The 22,150-nt window shown below is 39.1% G+C and overlaps 1 protein-coding gene across 1 annotated transcript; it reads left to right on the forward strand.

Annotated features, from left to right (window-relative positions):
• Window positions 1–199: 199 nt before the first annotated feature.
• hid1b (HID1 domain containing b) lies at window positions 200–21,360 on the forward strand. Its single transcript, XM_058620981.1, has 18 exons — window positions 200–323; window positions 1,575–1,724; window positions 2,905–3,075; window positions 4,100–4,219; window positions 7,001–7,107; window positions 7,859–7,975; window positions 8,056–8,278; window positions 8,357–8,413; window positions 8,491–8,631; window positions 9,144–9,234; window positions 9,308–9,459; window positions 9,544–9,622; window positions 10,172–10,336; window positions 10,417–10,638; window positions 11,153–11,289; window positions 11,448–11,626; window positions 20,873–21,031; window positions 21,121–21,360. Exons 1-18 carry the CDS (start codon window positions 258–260, stop codon window positions 21,182–21,184), a joined length of 2,400 nt encoding a protein of 799 aa, XP_058476964.1. The 5' UTR covers window positions 200–257; the 3' UTR covers window positions 21,185–21,360.
• Window positions 21,361–22,150: the final 790 nt, after the last annotated feature.

A 22,150-nucleotide genomic window follows, 5' to 3' on the forward strand; every position in this document is an offset into this window, starting at 1 on the left:
TTTTTCTCAAAAAGTCAGACTTTTTTCACCTGTCCTGCCGCCTACTGGCCAAACTAGACACTAAACAGACAAATGAAGTGTGTATCTAAGAATAATCCTGACTATTTCACGTCGTTTTTTGTCATTAAACTCGGTGTTTTTTCCGAGCGTCCGTGAACGCAGCGTGAGTGGAGGAGATGATGATCAGTGTTGACGCGGTTCCACAGAGAGAGGGACACACAGGGACAGACAGGACAGACAGGGACAGAGGGACAAACATGGGAAACACCGACTCTAAACTGCACTTCAGGAAAGCTGTTATCCAACTCACCACCAAAACTCAGGTAAACTGTCATTTATCGTTTTTAAAACCCGTTTTATTTTGAAAATCCTCCAGTGTTTTGATAATTACGTGTTCAGTTTGTGGAGATAAAAGTTCCAGCTGGCAGCACCTGCTTCACCTGAAGCTTCAGTTTCTGCTTCATCACGAGAAAAACACGACAATCTTTTCACTTTGAACGATTTTCACTCTAAGTTTTTATTATTTCCTCATATTTTTACATTTTTCTTGCACTTTAAAAAGCTGCTGATAAACAAATATTTAACCGTTTGTGGTTTATTTTTCCGCCAAATTTGCATTTAAACGACTTAATTTTAATTACTAGGTGAATTTGAGGTGGAACTAAACAGTTACGTTATTGTTGTTTCTCTAAAGAACTTAAAAGAGTGTAAAAAATAACATATTTACAGTTTGATGTTAGTTATCAGTGAATTAATTGGCTAAAGGAATTGTTTTAATGTGTTTTCTTGGATAAAATTATGAATTTTCAAAGGAAAACTAAAGTTTGGAGGCTTTTTTTAACTTAACATTCTTTTAATTATTATTTTCTTGTATATTTTCGATTAGTTGACACATTTCTCTGTGTTAAAGAAAGAAGATTTAAGAACTCATGAAGGAAAATCATGATCTTATTTCCTGCTGCGGCTAAAATCCCTTATAAATCCCTTTAAATCTGTAAACATCGCTTCTTTTCACACATTTATAATAATGTGAGAAAACCTTAAAGTCACCTGCCAGGTTTAATGCAAATTTAAGTTATTTTAAAAGCCATATTGTGTGTATTTAACATATTTAAATGTTATTTTGTGAAAATAAACCACAAACAGTCAAATGTTTGTATTATTATTTTGTTATATATTTTTAGTTTCACTGTTTTCTACGACTCGATCTACGTCGATGATTATTTGTGCATATTTCGTGGTTAATTACAGTAAATATGCAATTTTTTTGAGTTTGGAGTTGATTTGGAAACAAACTGATGCTCCAAAATCTCTTGAAACGCCCCTGCAGACCGCAGATGTTTTGCATCATGGGTAATTAAAATATAGTTTTTGTTCGTCATCTTATTCTTGTTCCTCTTTAGCAAGAATTTCAATGTGAAAATCTTTGAAAACCCCCCACAAATTGTACCTTTTAAACTGCGTCTTTAAACCGGGAATGTCGTGATTTGATGTTTCTGAGTGTTTCACGGAACCGTGATGAAGAGAACTGTGAACATTTTTTGAAATTGATCGCTGGTGTTCATGCGCCGCAGCCCGTGGAAGCCACAGACGACTCGTTCTGGGATCAGTTCTGGGCCGAGACGTCCACCAGCGTCCACGATGTCTTCGCTCTGGTGCCGGCGGCCGAGATTAGAGCCGTGAGGGAGGAGTCTCCGTCCAACCTGGCAACCCTCTGCTACAAGGTGACACACACACACACACACACACACACACAGTGCAGGAAGTCGTTGAGTGTTTCCAGGACAAGAGCAGGAATGCTGCTGCTGCTGTTTGTTGTTCCCACACTTTAAGTGTTAAACTCAGTGAAGGTTAAAGGTCGCGCACGTTAAAACTGTGGGACTCTATTTTTTAGACGCAGAAAACGAGGAAAATGTCCAAAAACAAAAAAATCCTGAAATCAGATTTCTGTCTGAGGTCAAGTCTACAACACGTTGAAGGTTGTTTGGTGATGAATCTCGTGACTATTGTCTGTTTTTTCCAGTGATTTCGCGTACTGCAGCTTTAACCCTGTGTGTGTGTGTGTTTAAATCTGTGGGATTATGATTTCCACATTGCGACGCGTCTGAGGGCATCAACCTGACCTCACATCACCGCAGTACGTGAAATCAGTGGAAAAAACAGACAATAGTCGCGTGACTATAAAACAACGGTGTTACCACAGCAACGGTGCTTGCAAAAATTACCAAACAAAAACAGTCCTGAGAGTCGACGGAACGTCAACAAACAATCGTCAACAACAGCAGACTTTTGAGTCGGTCACAGGATAAACCTGTGCTCAACAGCGCCCTCTACAACATTTAAAATAAACAAACGGATTCACCTACACACGTTTATCAAGATATGATCAAGAAAAAAAAGTCTCTTGGGCCTTTCACTTGAACACAACTGGAAGGCGGCCATTTTGGATCAAATTGCAATTTTTGGGGCCAATTTTGGTGATTTTGCACATGTGTTTGAATGAACTACTTCTACAAGAGATTTACCCTCGACAAGATACGGATTAAAAGTCACCAAAAGATTTTCTTCGTGTCACACGATTACGGTCGCTAGGGGGCGTCAACGTTGTGGTTATTTCTGCAAACTCACCAAAAAATATCAAACTTTGCAACTTTTGCAAAACAAAAACAACTGTTTTGTTTTGAAAGTAAAACAAAACAGTAGTGGGCCTAAATTTTAGCCTTGGGGAACACCACGATATAATTTTATGAGCATTAACGAGCCTAAAAGAAAGTAATGTAAACATTGATGCAGCACTTCCAGGTTTTAGTCCTGAAGTTACAGAAGTCGGCTTTTAAAAGTAGGGGGCCTACAGTAGAGCCTTGTGGAACACCACGATTCAACTGTGTGTGTTTGTGTCCTCAGGCAGTGGAGAGGTTGGTCCAGGGCGCAGACTCAGGATGTCCGTCAGACAAAGAACGTCAGGTCGTCCTCAACTGCACTCGTCTTCTCACACGGATCCTGCCGCACATCTTCGAGGACGCAGACTGGAGAGGATTCTTCTGGTCCACTGTTCCCGGTGCGGGCAGAGCCCGGGTACGTACCATCCTGACAGGAAGTGGAAAAAAACACAGCTCTTATTCTGTTGAATGTTGGAAAAGTCTGTCTAGCAGTGAGATAAAGACATAAAGTCAACATGTTCTTAAAGATATCGTAGACTTGAGTGAGTGTCGATTTTATTTGGAACACTCCCTGCACCAAACCCCATGGAGAAAATCAGTGATTTTAACATCACACACAGGAGTTGTTGATCCACTGCTGCCTCCATCACTAAGTTCAGATGTCTTATTTTGTCAATTGACACAAAGTGACACAAAGTGACCACACGAGACAGCAGTAGACCAGCAGCTCCTGTGTTTCCACGAGCTAAAATTGCTGGTTTTCTCAATGGGGTTTGGTGTGGGAGAGTGAGTGGTTTACACACTTCAGTTTCCTGTTGGAAAAGTCTGTCTCACTGTGAGATAAAGACGTGGAAAACGTTCTTAAAGATATCATAGACTTAAACTGACGTAGATTTTAGAGTCTTTTGTTAAGTGGTGAAAATCCATGTTTTTCCTTGTGTCTCTGCTAAGACTGAGATAAAACTACACTTAAAAAAACAACCTCTGAGAATCTTTGGTTTAAAGCTTTAGCTCAGGTTTAAAGTGATGCTCTGATTTTTAGAGTGTGAGCTGTTGATGTTGTCGAGGTCACTGTCCGACCACCATCACCCTCCTCATCCTCCTGATGCTTCTCTGGTTACCTGGTCTGCAGGGGACTAAACACTGCCCATATTGTGTGTGTGTGTGTGTGTGTGTGTGTGTTGAGTGTGTGTGTGTGTGTAGGATTGGATGTCGTGTAATTAAAGTGTGTGACTGAGCTGCAGCAGCAGGAACAATCTGATGGTTTGTTTGTGACTCTGTTCAGTTTTAACGTCAACTTATGAATTAATTAATCAATTAATAAATTCATTCATTCATGATTCATAGATCACGGGATGTGTCCAGTAAATCCATCCGTTTCCTTCTCCTCTTACTGTATTTTAACGTGCGATAATTGCTTTGTGTCTCTCGTCCTGCAGCATTTGGACGAGGACGAGGACGCTGAAGCTCGGCCTCTGGCTGAGTCGCTGCTGCTGGCCGTCACCGACCTTCTCTTCTGTCCAGATTTCACCGTCCAGAGCGACAAGAGGAGTGGCCAGGTGAGTCCACAGTTCACTCTGTCATTAAAGCTGCAGTAGGCGGCACACGATTGACGTCACTGACCATTTTGAATTAAACATGAGCAAATTCTGGTTTTCGGTCTTATAGGGAGACTTATGTAGACCAATGACAGAGCAGTTTAGAGAGAGGGGGAAGGTGTCACCATATGGTGCAGCCACTGCGTGGCGATGTAGAGTTTAACACTAAAAATAATAAAAAAACATTTTCATTGTGTCTGTCCAGATAAAAAAAATGGTTTACAAAGGTAGGGGGCCTATATTTGAGCCCTGAGGAACACCACGATTCAATTAATTTGGTGTTAAACACAATTGAACATGTGATAATGTGGGTGGAGCCTTTCAGAAATGGAAAAAATTGCCTTGATATGTTTGCGTCTGTTGTTTGCATCTGTTAGCATTGCAAATGCAAATATCATCTTAACATTTACCTTTGTATATGCCAGTGGTGTCAGTTTAAAAATAGTAGGGGATCTACATTAAAGCTTTGGGGAACACTACGATTCAATTTACAACTTTTAAATATATTTAAAAATATGAATATTCATCAGTTTAAAAGAGATTATAATCCCAACATACATGTGTTAAATGTGGGAGGAGCCTTGTATAAATGTAGAGTTTGCCTCAAGAAATTTGTCACATTTGAAACGTGTGCATTTACATTTTATTAATTTTTCTTAGCCCTGAAGCTACAGCTATGTTGGTTTAAAAAAAGTAGGAGATCTACATTAGAGCCTTGGGAAACACCATGTTTTAATGTATATCTTTTCGATTAATATTTGGAGGAGGTGTGGGCGGAGCCTGTCAGAAATAGAAGGACGCCTCCAGGAATTTGTCTCATGTGAAACGTGTGCATCTGTTAGCAATGCTAATACAAACATGAACTTAGCATTTGTCTTTTGTTTTTAGCCCTAAACCAACATCAGTGTTGTTTTTTTTTAAAAGTAGGGGATCTACAGTTGAACCTGGTGGGACACCGGGATTTAATGTACAGCTTTTAGATGAATATTCATCAGTTTAAAAAAGTTTGTCTGGAATGATCTGTCGTGTTTGAAGCATGTGCATCTGCGTGTGCTCAGCTGAGCCTCCATCCCATAACTTTGCTATTTAACAACCTGGAGACGAGACCTGAAAATGTCAAAGTGTTTCGCTGTTTCTTTCCATGTGAAAAAACCACTTCAAACATGAAGTTAGTGTTTACGTTCTTTTAGCCCTGAAGCTACAACAGTGAAACTGCTGCTGTTTGTCTAAAGTGTCTGTTACTTCTCGGCCCCCGCGGTGGTGCAGCGGGCCGTCACCTCCTTCACTCGACCTCGTTGTCACAGGCAGTCGCTCCAGTTAATGAGTGACTCGGCCGGAGACGGACAGAGGGACAGACGGAGGCGTGGCCGTGTTTGTTAACTGGGCTGATGGAGTCGTGTTGAGCAAACACGTTTAAAGACGTGGTGGAAAAGTCACCACCTGTTGTTGTTGTTGTTTAGTCGTCACAGCGGATTTGAGCCTCTTAAAGAAGTCTCTCACTTCACTTTTGCACCTTCTTTAAAACTCAAATATATTTGAGGTTCAATAAGATTGATTTTAATGACCAGTGCCATTTTTTGAGAAATGAAGTCAAATTTTTGGCCCATACTTTTTCTCCATCTAATAAACTAGAACTCATAAATGATAACAAATAATACAAAACTTCGGTAAAACTAACGTTCTGTCTCTCCAATCTCACATTTGTTTACTATTTATAAAAATATAATGTATAAACTAAATACAAATACATGAAATAGGTCATTAAATACTAATAAAGTAAAGTTTTTAATTTTTTTGAAAAATTAGCTGATTAATTAAAAAAACTAATCGAGCAATAACAATGTTTTAAAAGTTGTAAATAAATATCAGCCACATGGCGGTGCTGTAATCAAGACTTAAATGTACATTGTATATTGTTGAAAATAGAATAGAATTTAGGCCCAACAAATTGGGTTTCTGGTCCAGATCAGGAAAAGACATCGGGAATATGTTTGGATTTTAGTAAGTTCATATGCTAGGAAGCATTTTTTTAGTCAAACCCGTAGTGGGCGCCAAAAACATAACAATAATAATAAGAATAATAATAATAATAGTAATAATAATAAAAGAGTCTGAACTGTTGTGATGTAACTTTGTTTACGTGTTAATATCTGAAGAATTTTCACACATAAACACGATGAAGAGCGTGTGAATTTAACGTTGGTTCTGTTACGTAGTTTTTTGCGATCAATAGTTTTGGTTGATTTGATTAATTTTAACAATGAAACAACCGTAAACTATTTAATTAAACAACAGATATTTTATTCATTCACCAGCACATACTGACACCATTCTTCACCCGTGTGTGTGTCCATGCTTGTGTGTGTCCGTGTCCTTCACGTCCCTCGTGTCAAATCTATTCATAAAGCTGAACTTATCTGCACTGAGGTGTCGCACTCAGATTATTGTCACACATAGAGAACACGGTTCCTTTAGTGAGTCAAAGCAAAACAAAACTACACCATCTACATCGATATATACTGTTTATATTTATATATACAGTATATATGTATATATGAACAGTATATACAACATGTGTGAATGTAATTATGAGCATACACTGTAAAAAAAAGAAAAGAAAAAACAGCCAGATTAGAATGACAATGTTCTTGTTTTAAGATCAAATGTTTCAGCTCTGTTTTATATGACGAGGAAAGAAAATGAAGAATGTCCTTCATGTCCTCACTTGTGTCTCTGCTGCAGGACACAGTGGAGGACGTCCACTCCATAGACAGCTGTGAGTACATCTGGGAGTCCGGGGTCGGCTTCGCTCAGTCGCCTCCTCTGAACTACGTCTATGACCTGAACAGGTGAGATTTGTGGGCGGCGCCTAGTTCATTAGTTAAAGCCTCGTCTTTACTTTTGCAGATGAACGATATGATCCACGCGATGTAGATGTTTTCATGTGTACATTCATGTGGACACAAGCAGGACCTTCTTTATCTGTGAAGGTTCTCCATCGTCCAGGTTTTCTTCAGTAGTTCACTGGAAACTGGACTTAGTTAAGTTAGGTTTAAAGATACTTTACCTCTCAGCAAAGAGCCTTCTTCAGTTCTTCTGAACTTCTGAATTCTTCTAAAGAACTTATTAGGAACTGAAGAAACTTTCTTCAGTTCTAAAGAACTAAAGTGAAGAAGGCCTCTCGGGGTCTGTAGAACTTCTAAAGAGATCCAAAGGGTTCTGAAGAACTTCTAAAGAAGTGAAGAAACTTTCTTTATTTCTGAAGAACTTTGTTTGGGGACCCAGAAATAATCTTCCACGACCCATCTTTGGGTCCCTGACCCAGTCTTTGGGAACCACTGATCTACAGTCTAGAGTCTGAAACCATCACAGCAGAACAACAAAACATCACTGTCTTATTGGGCCACGATGGCAGTCAAAGCAGATCTGCTGGACCACACAGTAGTTACTTCAGACAGTCTGATGCACTTCAAGGTTATTTCGAACTTGAACAGGTTTTTATGGTTCCACAAGTCCAAATGGAAATCAAAATTTTGGATAAAATGTGACCTTTGAGGCGGTACAGGTTTGATATTTCGATGTTTGCTGGTGTTTCTTCAGGACGGAGCTCCTGAAGCTGCTCCTCACCTGTTTCTCTGAGGCCATATACCTGCCTCCGTTCACTGACGCCAAAAACCTCAACCCCTGGGTCTCCTTCTTCTGCTCCATGGAAAACCGGTAACACGTTGATCTAGTGGCCGTTACACGCCGTCACGCGTGACTTCTCCGTGTGGAAACCTGACCACTTATCTTCGCAGACACGCCCTCCCTCTGTTCACCTCCCTCCTCAACGTGGTCTGTGCCTACGACCCCGTCGGCTACGGCTTCCCCTATAACCACCTGCTGTTCTCTGACCACCGGGAGCAGCTGGTGGAGCAGGCGGTCCAGATCCTCATCGTCACCCTGGAACACGAAGGCGGTTCGGCTGCCGGCACCGCCGTCCAGGTGCTGGACGCCACTGCAGCTGTGTCCACGGCGGAGGTGAAGCAGAATCCATGAGTTTAGAAATGTTACTTTAAATGAAAACACTGATACTGATCCGGTTTTTGTTGTTTTCAGTCCGTTGGACCTGACAACCTCTTTGTGAACTATCTCTCTAGGATCCACAGAGAAGAGGTAAGCTGAGACGGAACCCTGAGCAGACTCCCGTCCTCCCACGTCTCACAGTGTGTCTTTGTCTCTTTGTTCGTCAGGACCTCAGCTTTATTCTGAAAGGACTGGCTCGGCTGCTCAACAACCCGCTGCTGCAGACATACCTACCCCGGTCCACGAAGAAGATCCAGTTCCACCAGGAGCTGCTTATCCTCTTCTGGAAGTTCTGTGACTTCAACAAGGTGCGTTCATGGAACTAAAGAGTAAATTACAGCAGAAACAAACATTTAAAACATGAATCCCAAAGAAACGGTTGGTAAAAATGTATTCAGGGGCCCAAAAAAAATCTCCTGTGACCCATCTGCGGGTCCCAACCCACACTTTGGGAGCCGTTTCCACAGTATACAGTAATGCTATTGAACCTGTTGATATATTTAGTCAGTTTTGAGTTTCATCATATTTGTTTACATACTTCACTCTGAATGTTTAATGTGATTTTCGCCCCCTGGTGGCCGGTCAAGCATTTCAATCATTGGTGTTTTGGCTGAACTTTTTTGGACCCAATGACCCACTGTTAAAAAATGTCTACTATCGTCACGCACGGTCCAATTTTCCAATTCAGAAAGTGCGTCCGTACAGTTTTCACTAAAGAATCATTTTAGCATTTTTAGAATACTTTTATATTTGCATTAGAGAATTCATTTATAAAAATGTAAGTTTTTCAGTGAAATTACTTTTTTTTTTTGTTTTGAAGAAATTCCTCTTCTTCGTGTTGAAGAGCAGCGACGTGTTGGACGTGTTGGTTCCTGTCCTGTTCTACCTGAACGACGCCAGAGCGGATCAGTGTGAGTCACGTGAACGTTTGTGTTTGAAGATTATAAATCAGCTTTGATTAAAAGTCTGTTTCTGTGTCTGCAGCTCGCGTTGGTCTCATGCACATCGGCGTCTTCGTCCTCCTGCTGCTGAGCGGCGAGAGGAACTTTGGCGTCCGCCTGAACAAAGCGTACACGCTGCGCGTTCCGATGGACATTCCCGTTTTCAGCGGAAACCACGCCGACCTGCTTATCGTGGTCAGAAATTAATGTCAGAAACTCAATATTACCCTTGCATTTTCTAATAAAAATAATTATTATTTATGACATTTTCATGTTCAGATCTTCCATAAGATAATTACCAGTGGACACCAGCGTCTCCAGCCGCTCTTTGACTGCCTGCTCACCGTCATCGTCAACAGTGAGTATGGAACTGCCGCCTTCTGGTGGCTGAACGGGAGAAGTACAGTATATTTAACAGTTTCACCTGCATGTAAAAAACAGGATTTTGATGACCTCTGGCCGGGTCTCTGACCTCACGTGCGAAGTTTAGAGCAGATTTGTCGATGTACGGCAGAGTTACAGGTCACTTCCTGTTTTGTGGCAAAATGGTCAAAATGTGTCAAAATTCTGTTGTTTGCTGTGGCCACGCCCTTTTGAATTCGCAAGACCTGTTCGTAACTTTTCATCTTCGATGTGTCCAGAACCAATTGATGCTGTTTTTTTCATGTTGGTCTGACTTATGTTCTCATACAAGTTCATTCTTTTACAAAAAACGCACAGATTAAAAGCCAAATTCAAAATGGCCGACTTCCTGTTGAGTTGGCGTCATGGTCCCAATTGACTTTTTTGTTGGTCTTGACCTGTTATATGTTTTCACCAAGTTTCGTGTAATTAGGTGTAACTTGTTTCATGCGTTATGCATAATGAACACATGAACTTCACAGTGACTCCCTCCACCCTCCCACAGTTTCACCGTATCTGAAGAGCTTGTCCATGGTCGCGGCCAACAAGCTGCTGCACCTACTGGAGGCCTTCTCCACGCCGTGGTTCCTGTTCTCGTCTCCTCAGAACCATCACCTGGTCTTCTTCCTGCTCGAGGTCTTCAACAACCTCATCCAGTATCAGTTTGACGGTGAGAACATTGAAACATCTACGATGTATAAAACCTCTCCTCTGATTCTGACCTGGAAATCTTCACCCTTTCACTAACAGGAAACTACAACCTGGTTTACGCCGTCATCCGTAAGAGGAACGTCTTCCACCATCTCGCCAACCTGCCGTCCGACGGGACATCCATTCAGAAGGCGCTGCAGAAAACCAGGAAGTCAAAGATGAGCCGGAGCAGCTCCACAGAGAACGAGTCCATGCCGGGTTCTAGACCGGCCGAACCTGCCGAGCCCGGGAAACTCAAAACCAGTTTAGAAGCAACGCCAGGTCTGAAGTTTATTTAGTTTTCAGGCGTCAATGGTTGTGTTTAGCTACAGCTACAGCTAATGCTAATGCTAATGCTAATGCTAATGCTAGTGCTAATGCTAATGCTAATTTTTCATTTTTCATTTTTCATTTTTCATTTTTAAATTCAGAAAAAAAAACAATTTTTTTCTGAAATGAGACATTTTTTCCAGGAGAAGTGTAGTAAAGTGACATAAATTTAATAACTTACTCGCTGAGCTTATGCTCCGCCCTCTCTCTGTCTCTCTCTCTCTCTCTTTGCTCATTGTCACTTGCTAGCTTGAGTTATAATCGTAGCTGGTTTAGCATCGCAGGTTTTCAAAGATTTTCGTCAGAAATCTGTAAATGTGTGTTTCTCGTGGCCTGACTTTAATGAACCAATAGAAAGCAGCTGTTTGCCAATGCTAAGCTAAGTTAGCTTGCTGTTAATTCATCATTTAGTCTTTATTTGTTCAAAGATTTTCCTGAAAATTCATGTTCAGTCTTTTTTCCGCAGGAATCGACACGATAACAGAAAAGACGCAAGTGAGCGAGAATGGCCTCCTGGTGGTCGTCCCTCACTCTGCGGCCGTGGACGTCGGCGCAGTGGGCGGAGCCAACGACACAGAGTCCAACTCGGAGCGAGACCCCGAGGTGGGCGGGGCCAACAAACACCATGACACCACTGTCGCTGTTTTTAAACCTGTCTGATTTTAAACGATCGTTTGTTTATAAACAGTTTTTTATATTTGTTTATGAACAGGTTTTTATGTTTGTTTATAAACAGGTTTTTTATGTTTGTTTATAAACAGGTTTGTCTCACAGACTCAGAGTCGTGCAGGAGTCAGATGTCGAGCGTGTCGTCGTCAGCGACGACGTGCAGCGCGAGCTCAAACTGGGTGACATCGTGGAAAGCTAAACTTCCTCTGCAGACGATCATGCGGCTGCTGCAGGTGTTAGTGCCTCAAGTAGAGAAGATTTGCATCGACAAGTGAGGAATTCAATTATTACAAATGTTTGGTTTTGTATACAAAAAAAAAATTGTTTGAAAAGTGTGTGTGTGTGTGTGTGTGTGGAGCAGAGTGCTAGCATGCTAATGCTCTTTATTTTTTATTTATTTTTTTTCTAATAATTTATTTGAAATAAGTCCCTGGGGGACTTTTTTATAGGAAATATAAGTGGACGTTTACGGTCAGTGCCCAATTTAAATCTCATTTAATAATCATTTATTAATCAGAAGCTCATGTTCATGTTGTTGTCGCCCCCTATCACTGTTCATCAGTCACTTTTGCAGATTTTCTGAATGAATGAGACTTATTTTCTTCATTTCTGTCAGGTTTTTTTTTCTTTTTTCTTTTTTTTTCTATGGGAATAGTAATTATGATCCTTCATGTGAAGAAGGTGATTATTAAAATCAAACTCTTATTAAAGGTGACATCGAATGCTTGTTTCACACATATATGTTAGTTATGGAGGTCTACTTACATATATTAACTTGTTTTAATGGTCACATATATGTTAGTTATGGAGGTCTACTTACATATATTAACTTGTTTTCATGGTCACATATGTTAGTTATGGAGGTCTACCTACATATATTAACTTGTTTTCATGGTCACATATATGTTAGTCATGGAGGTCTACTTACATATATTAACTTGTTTCCATGGTCACATATATATATGTTAGTTATGGAGGTCTACTTACATATATTAACTTGTTTTCATGGTCACATATATGTTAGTCATGGAGGTCTACTTACATATATTAACTTGTTTTCATGGTCACATATATGTTAGTTATGGAGGTCTACTTACATATATTAACTTGTTTTCATGGTCACGTATATGTTAGTTATGGAGGTCTACTTACATATATTAACTTGTTTTCATGGTCACGTATATGTTAGTCATGGAGGTCTACTTACATGTATTAACTTGTTTTCATGGTCACATATGTTAGTTATGGAGGTCTACTTACATATATTAACTTGTTTTCATGGTCACGTATATGTTAGTTATGGAGGTCTACTTACATATATTAACTTGTTTTCATGGTCACATATATGTTAGTCATGGAGGTCTACTTACATATATTAACTTGTTTTCATGGTCACATATATGTTAGTTATGGAGGTCTACTTACATATATTAACTTGTTTTCATGGTCACATATATGTTAGTTATGGAGGTCTACTTACATATATTAACTTGTTTTCATGGTCACATATATGTTAGTTATGGAGGTCTACTTACATATATTAACTTGTTTTCATGGTCACGTATATGTGAGTTATGGAGGTCTACTTACATATATTAACTTGTTTTCATGGTCACGTATATGTTAGGTATGGAGGTCTACTTACATGTATTAACTTGTTTTCATGGTCACATATATATGTTAGTTATGGAGGTCTACTTACATATATTAACTTGTTTTCATGGTCACATATATGTGAGTTATGGAGGTCTACTTACATATATTAACTTGTTTTCATGGTCGCACATATGTTAGTTATGGAGGTCTACTTACATATATTAACTTGTTTTCATGGTCACATATATGTGAGTTATGGAGGTCTACTTACATATATTAACTTGTTTTCATGGTCACATATATGTGAGTTATGGAGGTCTACTTACATATATTAACTTGTTTTCATGGTCGCACATATGTTAGTTATGGAGGTCTACTTACATATATTAACTTGTTTTCATGGTCACATATATGTGAGTTATGGAGGTCTACTTACATATATTAACTTGTTTTCATGGTCACGTATATGTTAGTTATGGAGGTCTACTTACATATATTAACTTGTTTTCATGGTCACGTATATGTTAGTTATGGAGGTCTACTTACATATATTAACTTGTTTTCATGGTCACATATATGTTAGTTATGGAGGTCTACTTACATATATTAACTTGTTTTCATGGTCACGTATATGTTAGTTATGGAGGTCTACTTACATATATTAACTTGTTTCATGGTCACATATATGTTAGTTATGGAGGTCTACTTACATATATAAACTTGTTTTCATGGTCACATATATATGTTAGTTATGGAGGTCTACTTACATATATTAACTTGTTTTCATAGTCACATATATGTTAGTTATGGAGGTCTACTTACATATATTAACTTGTTTTCATGGTCACGTATATGTTAGTTATGGAGGTCTACTTACATATATTAACTTGTTTTCATGGTCACATATATGTTAGTTATGGAGGTCTACTTACATATATAAACTTGTTTTCATGGTCACATATATATGTTAGTTATGGAGGTCTACTTACATATATTAACTTGTTTTCATAGTCACATATATGTTAGTTATGGAGGTCTACTTACATATATTAACTTGTTTTCATGGTCACGTATATGTTAGTTATGGAGATCTACTCACATATATTAACTTGTTTTCATGGTCACATATATGTTAGTTATGGAGGTCTACTTACATATATTAACTTGTTTTCATGGTCACATATGTTAGTTATGGAGGTCTACTTACATATATTAACTTGTTTTCATGGTCACACATATGTTAGTTATGGAGGTCTACTTACATATATTAACTTGTTTTCATGGTCACATATATGTTAGTTATGGAGGTCTACTTACATATATAAACTTGTTTTCATGGTCACATATATATGTTAGTTATGGAGGTCTACTTACATATATTAACTTGTTTTCATAGTCACATATATGTTAGTTATGGAGGTCTACTTACATATATTAACTTGTTTTCATGGTCACGTATATGTTAGTTATGGAGGTCTACTTACATATATTAACTTGTTTTCATGGTCACATATATGTTAGTTATGGAGGTCTACTTACATATATAAACTTGTTTTCATGGTCACATATATATGTTAGTTATGGAGGTCTACTTACATATATTAACTTGTTTTCATAGTCACATATATGTTAGTTATGGAGGTCTACTTACATATATTAACTTGTTTTCATGGTCACGTATATGTTAGTTATGGAGATCTACTTACATATATTAACTTGTTTTCATGGTCACATATATGTTAGTTATGGAGGTCTACTTACATATATTAACTTGTTTTCATGGTCACATATATGTTAGTTATGTGGTCTACTTACATATATTAACTTGTTTTCATAGTCACATATATGTTAGTTATGGAGGTCTACTTACATATATTAACTTGTTTTCATGGTCACATACATGTTAGTTATGGAGGTCTACTTACATATATTAACTTGTTTTCATGGTCACATATGTTAGTTATGGAGGTCTACTTACATATATTAACTTGTTTTCATGGTCACATATATGTTAGTTATGGAGGTCTACTTACATATATTAACTTGTTTTCATGGTCACGTATATGTTAGTTATGGAGATCTACTCACATATATTAACTTGTTTTCATGGTCACATATATGTTAGTTATGGAGGTCTACTTACATATATTAACTTGTTTTCATGGTCACATATGTTAATATATGTAAGTAGACCTCCATAACTAACATATATGTGACCATGAAAACAAGTTAATATATGTAAGTAGACCTCCATAACTAACATATATGTGACCATGAAAACAAGTTAATATATGTAAGTAGACCTCCATAACTAACATATATGTGACCATGAAAACAAGTTAATATATGTAAGTAGACCTCCATAACTAACACATATGTGACCATGAAAACAAGTTAATATATGTAAGTAGACCTCCATGACTAACATATATGTGACCATGAAAACAAGTTAATATATGTAAGTAGACCTCAATAACTAACATATATGTGACCATGAAAACAAGTTAATATATGTAAGTAGACCTCCATAACTAACATATATGTGACCATGAAAACAAGTTAATATATGTAAGTAGACCTCCATAACTAACATATATGTGACCATGAAAACAAGTTAATATATGTAAGTAGACCTCCATAACTAACATATATGTGACGGTGAGACGGAAGGTGAGAGTGTGGCCTGAGGGATCTATGTCTGCACTGCAGGACTGCTTTGAATGCACTGACTGGGACATGTTCAGAGAGGCTGCAACAGACAGTCAACATACAGATGTGGAGGAGTATGCTGCATCTGTGACCGGCTACATTCAGTGGTTCATGGAGGAGGTCACAGTAGAAAAGACAATAGTCACACGGGCCAACCAGAAACCTTGGATGACTAAGGAGGTGCGCACAAGACTGAGGGAGCGTAATGCTGCCTTCAAATCCGGTGAAGCGGAGGCACTCAGAACAGCGAGGGCCAATCTGAGCCGGGCCATCAAGGCAGCAAAACGCGCCCACAGCCAGAAGGTCCAAGGTTTCTTCCATGACCCCAGCAACTCCAGACAACTGTGGCAGGGCATCAAGACCGTCACAGACTACAAAGCCACACCCCCACCCTGCCGAGACGACATCAGCTTCCTCAATGAGCTCAACAACTTCTTTGGGAGATTTGAAGCTCTTAACAACACCCCCGCGAGGAAAGCCACCCCCCACCTCGATGAACATGCACTCAGGCTCGAAACTACTGCTGTACGGAGAGCCCTGAGAAAAGTTAACGCACGGAAAGCATCTGGCCCTGATAACATCCCAGGACGGCTGATCAAGGAGTGCGCAGACCAGCTGGCCTGCGTGCTCACAGACATCTTCAACACGTCACTGATCCAGGCTGTTGTCCCCCCGTGCTTTAAGTCTGCGATGATCATCCCAGTGCCCAAGAAACCGACCATCACATGCCTTAATGACTTTCGCCCTGTTGCACTAACAACGACCATCATGAAGTGCTTCGAGCGGGTGGTTAAGGACCACATCATTTCCATACTGCCTCCATCATACGACCCGCTCCAGTTTGCGTACCAACCTAACCGCTCCACTGAGGACGCCATCTCCACTGCTCTCCATCTGAGCCTGGAGCACCTGGAGGATAAGAACACCCACGTGCGGATGCTGTTTCTGGACTTCAGCTCAGCATTCAACACGATTATCCCCCAGGACCTGGTACACAAACTGGGCCCGCTGGGCCTCAACACCCCCCTGTGCAACTGGCTGCTGGACTTCCTCACAGACAGAACCCAGTCTGTCCGTGTGGGTAACAATACCTCAAATGTCATCTCCCTGAGCACCGGTTCCCCACAGGGCTGCGTCCTGAGTCCCCTGTTGTTCACCCTGATGACCCACGACTGTCGTCCCAGGTACAACACCAACCACATATGCGGACGACACAACAGTTGTGGGCCTCATTCAGGACAACAACGAACTGGCCTACAGAGAGGAAGTGCGACATCTGGTGGACTGGTGCAGGGTGAACAACCTGCTCCTGAATGTTGACAAGACAAAAGAAATCATCGTCGACTTCAGGAGATCCCGTCCCAGCCACACACCACTTCTCATCAATGGCACAGCGGTGGAGGTCGTCAGCAGTACCAAGTTCCTGGGAGTTCACATCACAGACAACCTCAGCTGGTCACTTCACACCACGTCCCTGGTGAAGAAAGCCCAGCAGCGCCTACACTTCCTGCGACGGATGAGAAGGGTGTCTCTCCCCCCTCCCATCCTCTCCACCTTCTACAGAGGGACCATCGAGAGCCTGCTGACCAGTGGCATCTCCGTCTGGTCTGGGAGCTGCAAGGCCTCCGACTGGAAGTCTCTGCAGAGGGTGGTGAGATCAGCGGAGAGGATCATTGGGACTCCACTCCCACCCATCTAGGACATTGCACACCAGCGCTGCCTTACAAGGGCTCACCAGATCCTCACCGACCACACCCACCCCCACCATGGACTGTTCTCCCTGTTGGCGTCTGGCAGGAGGTTCCGCAGCATCCGCTGCAGAACAAACAGACTCAAAAATAGTTACATTCCGATGGCCATCAGACTACTAAATTCCAAATAAGGAATTTGGAATTTGTTCCACGATCTGTGCAATATTTACCTGCTATCTGTTTTGCTGCTCACAGGTTTCATTCCTGTTTTTGTTGTATTTTTGCACTTTATATATATATATAATACAAAAACATTTATTTATTTCTTTACTATTCACAGTACACAATAATCTACCTCGTCAATGCTATGTGTTGGTTTTTTTATCTGCTTGCCAAGCAACGTAATTTCGTTGCCAGTTTTCACTGCTGTGTTCTCTGTGCAATGACAATAAAAGGAAGTCTAAAGTCTAACCATGAAAACAAGTTAATATATGTAAGTAGACCTCCATAACTAACATATATGTGACCATGAAAACAAGTTAATATATGTAAGTAGACCTCCATAACTAACATATATGTGACCATGAAAACAAGTTAATATATGTAAGTAGACCTCCATAACTAACATATATGTGACCATGAAAACAAGTTAATACATGTAAGTAGACCTCCATACCTAACATATACGTGACCATGAAAACAAGTTAATATATGTAAGTAGACCTCCATAACTAACATATGTGTGACCATGAAAACAAGTTAATATATGTAAGTAGACCTCCATAACTAACATATGTGACCATGAAAACAAGTTAATATATGTAAGTAGACCTCCATAACTAACATATATGTGACCATGAAAACAAGTTAATATATGTGAGTAGATCTCCATAACTAACATATACGTGACCATGAAAACAAGTTAATATATGTAAGTAGACCTCCATAACTAACATATATGTGACCATGAAAACAAGTTAATATATGTAAGTAGACCTCCATAACTAACATATGTGACCATGAAAACAAGTTAATATATGTAAGTAGACCTCCATAACTAACATATATATGACCATGAAAACAAGTTAATATATGTAAGTAGACCTCCATAACTGACATATATGTGACCGTGAAAACAAGTTAATATATGTAATATATGTTAGTTATGGAGGTCTACTTACATATATTAACTTGTTTTCACGGTCACATGTATGTTAGTTATGTGGTCTACTTACATATATTAACTTGTTTTCATGGTCACATATATGTTAGTTATGGAGGTCTACTTACATATATTAACTTGTTTTCATGGTCACGTATATGTTAGTCATGGAGGTCTACTTACATATATTAACTTGTTTTCATGGTCACATATATGTTAGTCATGGAGGTCTACTTACATATATTAACTTGTTTTCATGGTCACATATGTGTTAGTTATGGAGGTCTACTTACATATATTAACTTGTTTTCATGGTCACATATATGTTAGTTATGGAGGTCTACTTACATATATTAACTTGTTTTCATGGTCACATATATGTTAGTTATGGAGGTCTACTTACATATATTAACTTGTTTTCATGGTCACATATGTGTTAGTCATGGAGGTCTACTTACATATATTAACTTGTTTTCATGGTCACATATGTGTTAGTTATGGAGGTCTATTTACATATATTAACTTGTTTTCATGGTCACATATATGTTAGTTATGGAGGTCTACTTACATATATTAACTTGTTTTCATGGTCACATATATGTTAGTTATGGAGGTCTACTTACATATATTAACTTGTTTTCATGGTCACATATATGTTAGTCATGGAGGTCTACTTACATATATTAACTTGTTTTCATGGTCACATATATGTTAGTCATGGAGGTCTACTTACATATATTAACTTGTTTTCATGGTCACGTATATGTGAGTTATGGAGGTCTTCTTACATATATTAACTTGTTTTCATGGTCACGTATATGTTAGGTATGGAGGTCTACTTACATGTATTAACTTGTTTTCATGGTCACATATATATGTTAGTTATGGAGGTCTACTTACATATATTCACTTGTTTTCATGGTCACATATATGTTAGTTATGGAGGTCTACTTACATATATTAACTTGTTTTCATGGTCACATATATGTTAGTTATGGAGGTCTACTTACATATATTAACTTGTTTTCATAGTCACATATATGTTAGTCATGGAGGTCTACTTACATATATTAACTTGTTTTCATAGTCACATATATGTTAGTTATGGAGGTCTACTTACATATATTAACTTGTTTTCATGGTCACATATATGTTAGTTATGGAGGTCTACTTACATATATTAACTTGTTTTCATGGTCACATATATGTTAGTTATGGAGGTCTACTTACATATATTAACTTGTTTTCATAGTCACATATATGTTAGTTATGGAGGTCTACTTACATATATTAACTTGTTTTCATGGTCACATATATGTGAGTTATGGAGGTCTACTTACATATATTAACTTGTTTTCATGGTCACATATATGTTAGTTATGGAGGTCTACTTAGATATATTAACTTGTTTTCATGGTCACATATATGTTAGTTATGGAGGTCTACTTACATATATTAACTTGTTTTCATGGTCACATATATGTTAGTTATGGAGGTCTACTTACATATATTAACTTGTTTTCATGGTCACATATATGTTAGTTATGGAGGTCTACTTACATATATTAACTTGTTTTCATGGTAACATATATGTTAGTTATGGGGGTCTACTTACATATATTAACTTGTTTTCATGGTCACATATATGTTAGTTATGGAGGTCTACTTACATATATTAACTTGTTTTCATGGTTAAAAACCTCCTAATCGCTGCAAACGAGCCGATCAAAATATCTCCTCACTGACGCCCTCGTCAGCCGCGCTGTTTCAGACCAAAACCACACCCCCAGAACGTGGACTGTGTTGTGATTGGCCAGCCAACGAGAGCTTTCCTACTGTCCTGTGATTGGCCAGGTACCTGGAAGTGACGTAATAGATAGGCCAGCTCTCAGATACACAGCTCCCCCTCTGGCACGGTGGATGCTCTGCATCTCAGCAGCTACAACGAGAGTAGTTCTTCTTCTTCTGCGGTTGAATGTACGCAACCGGATGTGCCCGGACTAGTGCCGCACCAGGAGGCGCTACGGTGGTGAGAGGAGTGGTGAGGATTCTGATGACGACATCAAATTAAGGAAGTGCCGATCCGCTTCGCAGAGCCCAGGAAAACAATGAAACACTATTTTCTCAGCAGTGGCTGAACTGTTTGTTCTGAAACTTTAGGGTTTCATAAACGAAGTAATGACGCAGATACACACACAAACGCAGCGTTAATTGGAGCTTCCGGTCTATGCGGGCTTTAAGTCTAAGTCAGTTACCACGGTGACGTACAGGCACGTACAGTCCTTGAATCTGCAGACGTTTACGTTCGTCAGAGATGAATTTGTATTTTATTTTTATAATTCCATCATTTCCTCTGCAGGGGTTTGACCGACGAGTCAGAAATCCTGAAGTTCCTTCAGCACGGCACGCTGGTCGGCCTCCTGCCGATCCCTCACCCCATCCTCATCAGGAAGTACCAGGCTAACGCCGGCACGGCCGCGTGGTTCCGCACGTACATGTGGGGAGTCATTTATCTGCGGTACGACAAAAAAATTACATCGAAACGTACATTTGTCCATTTTCTTGTGTATTATTTGTTTTTAATTCTCCAATTCTCTGTTTCCATAGCAACGTGGATCCTCCAATCTGGTACGACACGGACATCAGGCTGTTTGAGATCCAGAGGATTTAAAGATTCTCGTGTCTTTATTTAAAGAACAAGCGGCGGCCGTCTTTGTTTCATTTTAAATGAATTACTGCAAGTTTTTTCTTTTTGCCACAAAAATGCTGGATTTATTTGAGTTGAAGCAGAAAAAAACTTTTTTATTTTTACACATTTTCAGGACTTTTTCCTTCATCGTCGTCGCACATGTTATAAATCACTGGAAAAGACTTTGATTCACATCAAACACAAACATGGACTGAAATAAGAGACTGAAAACATCAGAACATCCTTTTTTTGTTCTCGCTGAAACATGAACGTGTGAATATGGTTCATGTTACATTCTTCAGAATTAAAAACAGATTCTATTCATTAAATAAACATCCTGGTGCCAGTGATTCTTTACTTTTTAGCACAAGACAAACGCGAGTTCAGTGTCAAAATTAGACAGTTTACGTCCTTGTTTTCTATTTATTTTAATATTATTATTATTATTATTATTATTATTAATAATATTGTCTGACAACAAAACTTATGATCAGATTTACCTAACGTGTAAATTCTGCTGTTTTTAAGCTGCTCTCAGCGTTCAGCGCTGTCTCTCTTTAATGAACTTTTGGCTAAACTCATGTAATTTCATTGTTTTCTTGTGTTACTGAGCAAAATCCATCCACGTGTTTGAATCTGTTTCAATAACATCTGTCACTGATGTTTTTTTGTTAGTAGACATTTGGCTAACTTTGAGCTAACTTCCTGTCGATTGCTAACTTCTCAATGTAAATGACAACTTTCATCATTTTCTTATTTTAATAAACAAATTCAGTTATGTGTTAAAACGTTTCAGCAACATTGGACTTTAAAAAAAATGCTGTTGACGTGATGTGGAGCAACCTTTTGCTGTTGCTGAGTTTTAAAAGAAGAAAAAGAAGAATTTCCACATTGAAACTTTCCGTCAGTGATGCCGTGTCTTTAGCTAACTTCTGGCAAACATTCTGT

This window comes from Solea solea, chromosome 21 (assembly GCF_958295425.1).
Source record: "Solea solea chromosome 21, fSolSol10.1, whole genome shotgun sequence".
Lineage (NCBI taxonomy): Eukaryota > Metazoa > Chordata > Actinopteri > Pleuronectiformes > Soleidae > Solea > Solea solea.